The 11,098-nt window shown below is 31.5% G+C and overlaps 1 protein-coding gene across 1 annotated transcript; it reads right to left on the reverse strand.

Moving 5' to 3' along the window:
* Window positions 1–10,191: 10,191 nt before the first annotated feature.
* LOC145164556 (uncharacterized) lies at window positions 10,192–10,677 on the reverse strand. Its single transcript, XM_079083268.1, has one exon. It carries the CDS (start codon window positions 10,675–10,677, stop codon window positions 10,192–10,194), a length of 486 nt encoding a protein of 161 aa, XP_078939394.1.
* Between the last annotated feature and the right edge of the window lie 421 nt (window positions 10,678–11,098).

An 11,098-nucleotide genomic window follows, 5' to 3' on the forward strand; every position in this document is an offset into this window, starting at 1 on the left:
AAATTCATGATCGACGAGACACACAAGGCATACGAAGCTGGTTACTCTGAACTTAAAGAAACAATCCACAGTCTCTATCGATCAATCTTTGCCAATAAAAACACATATGGAATCCTCACAATATCAAATGACATCTATAATTATCTCATCCATCCTCAAATGCTGAACAACAATGAACTCAATGGCCAAATTTTGATTCAATTTGGCAAAACATTTGAAAAGCTAAATGAACTAAAGGCATTGTTTGAGGAGAAATGTAGGCCTTATTCCTCAAAAGGGGAAAAGATATGGCAATCCAAGTATATGAGAGTTCAAGCTCCTCCTCGGAATCTGACAGACCAAAGTCTCCCCCTCGGAGGACTCCAACTCCTCCTCGGTCTCCAAAAGATAAAACTCCACCGCAGTCCTCTCCAGGATCTTCTCCCAAGAACAAAAATCTAACTCCTCTAATCTCTCCAAAGAAGCCTTCACCCATCCAAGAAAAAGAACTGGAGAAATCCATATCCGATGACAACTCCTTCGATTCCCCCACGATAAGGCAAAAGAAAGCAGACCGGAGAGCATCCAAGTTAGTTGAATATATTTGCCAAACTCAAGGAATTGACATGAGAATGGATGAATCTCCTCTCTCACCCAACACTAAATACTACCCAATGTTTAAGTCGTTTAATCAGAATATCCTCGATGGGAAAAGGCTGCCCATGGAGTTTGAAGGATTAAACTTGTTTCATAACAAGTATGGAAAATCAATTAGGGAAATATAGTTGTGTGACATACCTGATGTTGTGACAACATACAAACCAAGGTCTATCAAAGGAGAAACACATTATCAATACACTCTTTCATGCTACAGCAAGGAATACCACGAAACTCAAGCAACCTTCTTCTACACGAATCCTGAAGAAGTATTTCTGATTGCAAGGGTCTTCCAGCTCAAAGCGCTAAAATACCCAAAGATGGAAGATGCATATATTAAGGTTGTTGATTTCCTCAGAGATCTTGTATGTGACTTCAGAAAAATCGATGCAAAAATCCATTTCGCCATTGCAGAAAAGATGAAATTCCCTCCATTTGAACACCCCAATTACATTACCTAAGGGATTCAAAATTTGAGCCTCGGAGCAACAACCTTTCCAGAACTTGACATTGTTTTTAGACTCTCTAGAGATAGTAAAAAGTTCTTTCTGCCAGGCACTGTGTTTCATTGATGTTCTCCCAAACAACTTGAAGTAACTCTCTTTATGGATCAAAAGACTAAAAACACTATTGAAGAGGTGAATTATGAAATCACCAAGAGGATCAAATGGATTATAGAAGTCAGGACGTTCTGGTGGCTCATTATCAAGTTTCTCAAACTTGATGAGCGAAAGAGATAGTTGCGAGGTCACTTAGGGGGAAATTGTTGAAACATGAAGTGACCCTCAGCAGCTAAGAAATGTATTGAAGTACTAAAGAATTATTTTGTTTGTTGCGGTCGAAGATTTGGTGAAGATCAATTGCGAAGACTTGGAAGATCATACTGAAGACTTGGTTTGTCGGCGTGAAGAAGGTTGACACGAAGAGAAGATTGTTTTTGTTTTTTGTACGCCAAAGTGTCAGAAAAGTAATGTTCACCTTTTCTGACATTGTGTGCTAGATAAGCTATGTCAGTCCAAGCGTGGCAAGCATGACCACCTTACTTTGGAGTAATTTATTATTTATCATGTAACTCGTTCCGATATATATATATATATATATATATATATATATATATATATATATATATATATATATATATATATATATATAGATGATCATGTTGATTGATCTAAGCACCACTTCCACTTCCAATGTATTACTCTTTATTGAATACAGGTCCTCATTATCTTCATTGTCAATTACTTATGTTGTTCATCTATTACTAACTTGTGTTTGAATGTAAACCTCGTTACGATTTAACTAAGTATTTCTACTTGTTTATATTTACTGATTAATTTTGTTGTTACATTCTTCCTTATTATTCTGCATATTTATTATTGTTGAGCTTTCTAAAAGATCCATCGAGATTAACTTACATTTCCACAAATCTATCTTAAAGTTTCTCTCAACATAAACACAAAAACACTAATTTTTTTGGCATTACTTTGATTACTACAAGCAACAGAATAAATAAAATAAAAGAAGAAAAGTGTGAATGAAAGAAGAACAACGAACTTGTGCACAGACTAACATGATGTATCCACCTTATGTGATGCATAACCTTAATTAGATGAAAAATAGAGACGTGATTAAAGGAAAAATAAGAAAGGTTAGATTTCCTTTTCTGGGATGAGGAAAATATTTATAATTTCTAAAAGGATGAATGAGAAATAAAACATTGACAATTTATTTAAAATTACAAAAATCATACAAATCTGAACGATTAGTTTCTTTTAAATATTTAACAAAATTAAGTGGATCATGAGCTGATTATTAGGGAGGATGATTAATCGAACGTTTTGGATAATAAATTGGAATAAATGGTTTATGATATAACGAGATGCATATACTACTTTGAATTGTAGTTTTGAATGAAGTTATTAGAAAAGGATTTACTCTAAATATAAAAGATCATTCTAATCTTTTAAACAAAAAAAAACAAATTTAGGGGGGAGAAGATATGGATTGACGGGTTATAATGTCACAAAATATAGAGATTGTGGCAACAAATGGAAAATAAGGATATATATGGGATAAATACAATTTTTTTTTAAAAGAAAAAAACTTGAGTTTATATGTCAACTAATTTGATGCCTTATTTGTAGGGATTACAACAACTGAATTCAAAAAACAGGAGGACATTTTGGTAACTGTATCATTTTGATGCCTTATACGGTTTGCAATTCGAAATGCACATTTAATGGATTTAATGGATGGTTTATAAACAAATGATATATTTGTAAATATAGATAGAGAAGTTTCGGCGGGAAAAAAAGTTCGAGCATCTCTAAGAAACTGACACGTGGTAATGGTTACAATGGTTACATGTGATTTGGACATTTGTTTTATGTTAATATCATGCGTCAGGTGTGAAGGATCGACACATGACACCTGAATGTTCCTTCACTAGGTGTGAGACCCGTGCAATACACGGGTTTTTTTTTTTTATAAAATAAATTGAATTTGGAAAGGGTATGAAGAATAGCTATGAATGAATTGAAATTTGATAACTGGAAATAAGCGTCAATTTGAGTGGTGATTTCCGAAAATTGTGTATGTAATTTAGGAAGATATGTTTGGATTTAATGTATTCATTGACAAAATACCGGAGGAGATATTCACGTTTCCTTTATTTTTGTATAAGATTCAGTAAAGTATTTGATAGTTTTTAATTTGATAAAAAACCAAAAAAACCGCAATTTGCCAAGTGGAATTAAATTTAATTGAAAAAATTATAAAAATGTCATGTGTCGTATTGAATGAGAATGTGACACGTGACAGAAAACTTTCATTTATTAGGTAGGATTCAATTGAGAAACATTCTATGAATTTTCGAAGCCTCTGGAAGGTACAACTACTTTGATATTTTTTTAAGCTAACAACTTTTAATTTTTTTTTTATGTATCGTTTGTTTTTATAGAAAAGTCTATCTTGCACCATATGCATGTATTAGATATCATCAATCACAATGTGTACATGTGCTTCCTACCAATGCTTAAGAGGTTATCAATCATGTACTTTAAAGTTGTATGCCATATCCATTTATTAGATATCATCAATCACAATGTGTACATGTGCTTCCTTCCGATGCTTAAAAGGTTTTCAATCATGTATATTGAAGTTGTATGGAACAATCCTTTGAAGTGTTGAGTAATATGTTTATGATATTGAACAAGTAGCTAAAATTCAATCGAAAGATTCAAATAGATGTGATAATGACAACATTTAGTCGGTCTACATAACTTATATTCGAAGGACTGGCTTGAAAAATAGAACTTTCAACAATTTTTGAACATCATATTGATTACATACCTATAGAAGATTAGATGATCATTTAAGATTTAGCTATGATAACATTAGAGGCTCACACCATGACATGCGATAAATACGTGCTACTATTGCGAATATGATATGAGACGCAACAAATATCACTAAAACATATATGATCTAAAACTTATTTTAGTCTTTACTTTAATTTAATGAAATGTATTATGTATTTATCTTATAATATTGAATCATTTTTCTTCATACCTTGGTTCGTTCTTTTATATTTTCTACATAGCTTATCACCCGGTTTATATAAAATGTCATTTTTTACTGGTTAGTTTATGAACTAACAACTAGATTATCAACTAACAACTAGCTATTAGCTAGTAACTAAGTTTTTTTAACTAGTCTAGCAAGTATAACCTAATTTAGTTTTTTGCTTGCGAAACATAAAAGCTAAAAGCTACTTTAAATAACTTTTAATTTAAGAACATTTGAATAAAAGCTCGAAATCAAACATATAAGCTAAATGTAAAAAATTCTAACAACTCTCAAAAACCTACTTGAAATACTTTTGAAATTATCTAACTTTTTCTTTTCACTAAAAGTTTTAAATTGGTACTCATACAAAACTTTTTTTAATTTCAACGTTTTAGAAGAAGTTCCTACAGTCTCTCAAAAGGTTGTTGCCAAATATGTCGAAAAACCTCTAATAAAGAAGAAGCTCCTTTAAAGATTTGTAACCCAAAAATCAAATCAATTGAATATGCTCTTATTCTAGAAGCTCTTAAAAAAGATTTTCGGTTAAATTTAAAAATCTCTTTATCTTAATCCCAAAGATTACTTGAACTATCTTTTACTTTTTTGGGTGTTTAGGAAAAACAACTAAAACCAATATATTATCACATTCTTGACTATATTAATATAGAAAAAAAGGTATTTCACACACTACCATTCTCTATTAGTTGTAATAAAGTCGACTCTAAATAATCATCATAAAAAATTCTGCTAAATCTTTAAATATATGATTATATCATTCAACTTAATTAACTAGGAAGACATGTTTGCATAAGGTACATTAAATGTATGGCTTAAAGGAACATTCACTTTGATATTGTTAAATTAGATCAACATCTATATGAAATTGTACTTCACGTTGAAGGATCAGGCTAGATTCAAGAAAACTAATATATATATATATATATATATATATATATATATATATATATATATATATATATATATATATATATATATATATGTATGTATATATATATTAGTTGACTTAGACAATGGTTTTGGGTAGGGCCATGAAGAAAAAACCAATGCATTTCAAATCGACTGACATCCATTAGAAGATCGTCTCAAAATTTCAATATCCAAATTGGATTGTTTGGTTCTTGGATGACCATACAAATCCATTCTCAAATCAAAACATCCAATCCAATTGCTATCTAGTTGGATATCTAATTATTGTTCGATTGGATATATCATCAAAACTATAATCCAATTATTGATAAATATGTATTCATTTATGATCCAACTATTATGTAGCTATTATCCACTAATAATCTAATTATCATCCAATTGGATATCCAAATATGAATTGTTGTATTTTTGTTATAACTTTGTCGTTTTAAACTTTTAATACTATTGATTGTCATCATATTTTTGTTATAACTTTGTCGTTTTAAACTTTTAATACTATTGATTGTCATCATATTTTGGTTTGTACATTGTACTGAATCTTAGAAATTTATATTTTAGAGGGCATGTTCTTTTAAAACTATCTACTAGGGATGTTCATTTTTTCTGAGTATCCAAAACGAAACCGAAACCCGGACCGGACCGGACCGACCCGAATTAGAATTGAATAAGTTATTTGGGTCAGTTCTCAGGTATTTTATTTTAGCCCAATTCGGTTCTCGGGTTTTTCGGTCTGAGTTACCCGAATAAAGATTTAATCAGGCCAATAGGACCGACCCATAATTTAATAGCCACTTGAACGTACGATACTACCCCCAATACCGATCACAGTTTTAAAAAAAACCCTAGAGTCGTCGCCCTAGCTATTCCATTGATTCATTCGGTTCCTACTGTGATCGAACTAGGTTATTCGTCGCTTCCTAAAGTGATCGAACACAGTAGTTCAATTTCCTTGCTTCATCGTCGCTTTTCTACCAAAAAAAACTTGTCCTACTCCTCGCTTCCTATTTTGATCGAACACCAAAAAGAAAAAAACTCGAACTCCATACTGCTTTCAAGAAACTGAACTCCATTCTTTATCTCCAAGGAATCATTCAAGGATGGAAAATTGGGTTCCAAGCCAAGAAACTCAAGTAGCATCGTATCTTAATCTACTACTCGAATGTTATTCTTTTAATATGTTATTATGTTATCTTTCAGTGTGTTATTATGTGATGTTACTCATTGAAATTTAAATGTTTTATGTTGATGTATAAACGTTCATTGCTATTATATCATATTAAATATAATATGTTATGTTAAAATTGGTAATCTATTTCAATGTATTATGTGATTGTAAATCATTATCTTATTGTAATTTAGATTAAAGAATCTATTTCAATGTTAGAGAACATATATTGCTATTTTATTATATTAAAATCATTTTGTTATTTTGTTCTAGATTGATGATGAAGATGTTTTGGCTGTATATTGAATGAGATACACCTTAAACAAGGTGTATTGAAGCTGTTTTTCTCTGATTCAACATGTTTGCAAATTTTTATGTCAACTTTGAACTGTCATAACTTCTTCATTATTTATCTAATTTGCCTAATTTGTTTTCCAGCATGTAGTTCATAATTTAACATACTATTTACACTATTTTTATGATATTTTTGGTTGAATTTTCAATGAGATACAAGCCCTTAAATAGGGGGTATTGAAGTTGTTTTTTCTAAATCAACATGTTTGCAGATTTTTATGCCAACTTTGACCTGTCATAGGTTTTTCATTATTAATCCGATTTGCCTAATTTTTTTCCAACATGCAATTCACAATTTAACATACTGTTTACACTATTTTTATGCTATTTTTTGTTGTATTTTCAATGAGATACATGCCCTTAAACAAAGGGTATTAAATTTGTGTTTTTTTTAATTAACACTTACTTAATTGTAATAGATCCTACATATGTTCGAGATTTTGTGTTCACCGTAGCAAAAGATTTAAAATTTGTAGAGCTATGGTTGGATTTCTCGAGAAATTCAAGGTAAAAACCGACATAATATCGATGTCAACAAAACCTATGACACATTGTTTTTTTGCAGAAATATGCGATGTGTACAAACAAATTAGGGATTGAGTGCCAACTCCCCAATTTTGCTTCAATGGGAAAGATAAGATTGAGAAATACGAAAAGTATTGGGGTGACCTTGAAAAATTAAATGACTTTTTGTACTTTGCTATCGTATTTGATCCACTGTTAAAGTTTGAGTTTCTTCAACAAGCCGTTGAGAAGTTGATTAAGTTGAAAAATACCAGAGAACCTACCATATTCAACTCGAAATTCACTTTGAAGGCTAAGGCCTTAATACATGATATTGAAAAAAGATTTGAGAATTTTTTTAATTGCTACAAAGAAAAGTTCGACAATACCGAGTCTTCTCAAAGTCAAACACGTGCTCCTGGAGATGTAGTTATGCTTAATGATGAGAATCACCTCATTGGTGATTTAATAGTACAAGCGGATTACCTATCGGCATCAACAAAATGAAGTTGACATGATACCTAAACAAACGGTCAGTTAAATACAAAAAAAAATTTGATATTCTATTTTGGTGGAAACATAATGCATTTCGTTACCCTATTCTAGCTTGAATGGCAAAATGTATAACTTTTTTTATTTGTATAATTTTTATAATTATATTTTAACACTTTGTTTATGTTGATAAATATTTTGGGACCACAAATTTCTACTATGACGTCCGAGGCGTCTATTAGTACAAGTGGGCGGATATTAGATCTATGCCGAACAAATTTTGCTAGCTAATATATTAGATGCTTTGATTTGCAACCAAGATTGGGTAAAGAACTTAAGAAAGCCAATTATGGACAATATTGATGAAGTTTTGAAAGATGATGAAATCGCGAAAGAGTTGGAAAATGTGATAAACAATGGAGGCAGAAAGGGAAAACAACCAATCAATATTCCCGAATAGTTACTTTGTATTTGGTCATTGTTATTTTGGAAAAAACATAAGATTCATATTTTAATTTGGATGTTTAATGTTTAATGTTTAAATATGAATTATGAATGTTTAATGTTTAATGTTTAAAATTAAATGACTTTTTGTACTTTGCTATCGTATTTGATCCACTGTTAAAGTTTGAGTTTCTTCAACAAGCCGTTGAGAAGTTGATTAAGTTGAAAAATACCAGAGAACCTACCATATTCAACTCGAAATTCACTTTGAAGGCTAAGGCCTTAATACATGATATTGAAAAAAGATTTGAGAATTTTTTTAATTGCTACAAAGAAAAGTTCGACAATACCGAGTCTTCTCAAAGTCAAACACGTGCTCCTGGAGATGTAGTTATGCTTAATGATGAGAATCACCTCATGGGTGATTTAATAGTACAAGCGGATTACCTATCGGCATCAACAAAATGAAGTTGACATGATACCTAAACAAACGGTCAGTTAAATACAAAAAAAAATTTGATATTCTATTTTGGTGGAAACATAATGCATTTCGTTACCCTATTCTAGCTTGAATGGCAAAATGTATAACTTTTTTTATTTGTATAATTTTTATAATTATATTTTAACACTTTGTTTATGTTGATAAATATTTTGGGACCACAAATTTCTACTATGACGTCCGAGGCGTCTATTAGTACAAGTGGGCGGATATTAGATCTATGCCGAACAAATTTTGCTAGCTAATATATTAGATGCTTTGATTTGCAACCAAGATTGGGTAAAGAACTTAAGAAAGCCAATTATGGACAATATTGATGAAGTTTTGAAAGATGATGAAATCGCGAAAGAGTTGGAAAATGTGATAAACAATGGAGGCAGAAAGGGAAAACAACCAATCAATATTCCCGAATAGTTACTTTGTATTTGGTCATTGTTATTTTGGAAAAAACATAAGATTCATATTTTAATTTGGATGTTTAATGTTTAATGTTTAAATATGAATTATGAATTTTTGGAATATGAGTTATCAATATTTAATATTTTTTTTCTTGAACTACATATATAATTTTTTTTATTTGGGTTATTCAGGTCATTTCAGTTTATTTAGGTTATTCGAGTTATTTTGGTTTATTTGGGTTATTAAGTTCAAAAACATAGTGTACATATTTATTTGGGCTATTTCGGTCCATTCGGCTTAATAACCAAACCGCAACTCGTATTACCCGAACCGAATCGGTCCCGTATTAGTATAATCGGTCCGGGTTTCGGTTCCAACTTTTCATCAAATTCGGGTTTCGGGTCTGGTCTTGAGTCGGTTCCGACCCGAAACACATCCCTACTATGTATGATATTTTGGTCGGTTGTAATTAGATGTAAAATTGCATAAAACTTGGATAACATAACTCATGCTTGAATATAAACAACCAATAGATAGCAACATTCTACTAATCGGTTCCATTGAATGGATCCAATTTGAGATGTTGGAATGATAAAGCCAATTCAATTTAATGTTTAATTGGATCGGTTCGGTTGATCAAGGTTAATAGGACAGGATCCTCGGTTGATCAAGGTTAATTGGACAGGATCGATTGGCCTTATACAATATTTAAAGAATGATTGGAAACACTCAAATATCAAAACTATGAATACTTTAGTTTGGAGAATAAAGAATGATTGGAAAACAAGAATGATTGGCATTATACAATATTTAAAGAAGGATTGGAAAACATTAAACTATCAAACTATGAATACTTTAGTGTTATGAATAGATCAATTTTTATACAAATTAATAGGTTGATTTTGACAAAAACAATTTGTAGAAAATAACTGTGTAATTTGATCACTAACGTAACTAAAAAGAAATTTGATTTTGAAGGAAGAAAGGATTCTTGTTCTTGCTGGTATACACAAGAGGAAGTTGGGCAAATATGTTGAAGAACTTTTGATCCGTACAGAAACAATTTGTGGTCTGGGAAATCATTACGACTCGATCCATGATCATCTAATCTAAAGAAATAAATCTACCACATGTACACGGCCTCACATGGCGCCATGTTCTTGTTTGAAGCACATGATCCTCACGTAAAGCTGAATTCATCCTTTCCTAAATCCATAGAAGATTTTGTAGATATTGGAATCGAAGCGTACCTTGATGAGAAATCACGAAAATATAGATCATTATCTTCCGAATGAGATTGACCTTCATCAAAATTGAGTGAATAACTCGTCGCATCGTACTGGAATTTCGAGGGTTTAGATCGTTTCTTCTTAAACCGGCGGATAAACGTCTTCCACTTTGGACCAGCAACTAGTTCAGACCACTCCCTAATCTTCTTAAACGGCATCAATCCCTGACACCACCACCGACGACCGTCGTCCTTACCGTCCTCCGTGATCAGTTCCCACCAATTCGATCTTAATTCAACCGGCGGAAGATTCGATTGCATGCATGGCATCCAGTAACAACATCCTCTCCTGGACAAAGCGGCTTCATGCAGTGGTTCTTCTTCGATGTCGGACTGTTCCAAGAAGATGTCTGAAACAGGGATCAATTGTGACGCCATTAGTGATTTGGGAAATCAGCAGGAAAAATAATGCGGGTTTCGTGGATTGTTGATCGCAAAACCCTAATTCTTCTTCGCTGCCGTTTCTGCCTCTCACTCGATAATTCTCGTTACCTCTCAGAGAATATATACAAAGCCTAGTGGGGTTCGATCGGAACACGAGGGATTTAGTTGCCAATGAGTATGCGTTTGACACGTGTTAGTTGCCAATGTAAAAAACTAACACGTGATATTTTTTTATGATTTTTGTTATTTGTAACAAATCAAATTCAATTCAAATTTTAAAAATCATATCATAATAACATTATTATGTTTATTTTGTTTAACAAATTAATTCATAATTACTTACGATCGATAATATCTTGGTTTTTTTTATATTTATTATTTTTTTATGTATATAAAATTTTTAAATATAAAGACC

Source organism: Lactuca virosa, chromosome 3, assembly GCF_052849685.1.
Source record: "Lactuca virosa cultivar CGN04683 chromosome 3, Lactuca_virosa_CGN04683_v6, whole genome shotgun sequence".
NCBI classification, from domain to species: Eukaryota; Viridiplantae; Streptophyta; class Magnoliopsida; order Asterales; family Asteraceae; genus Lactuca; species Lactuca virosa.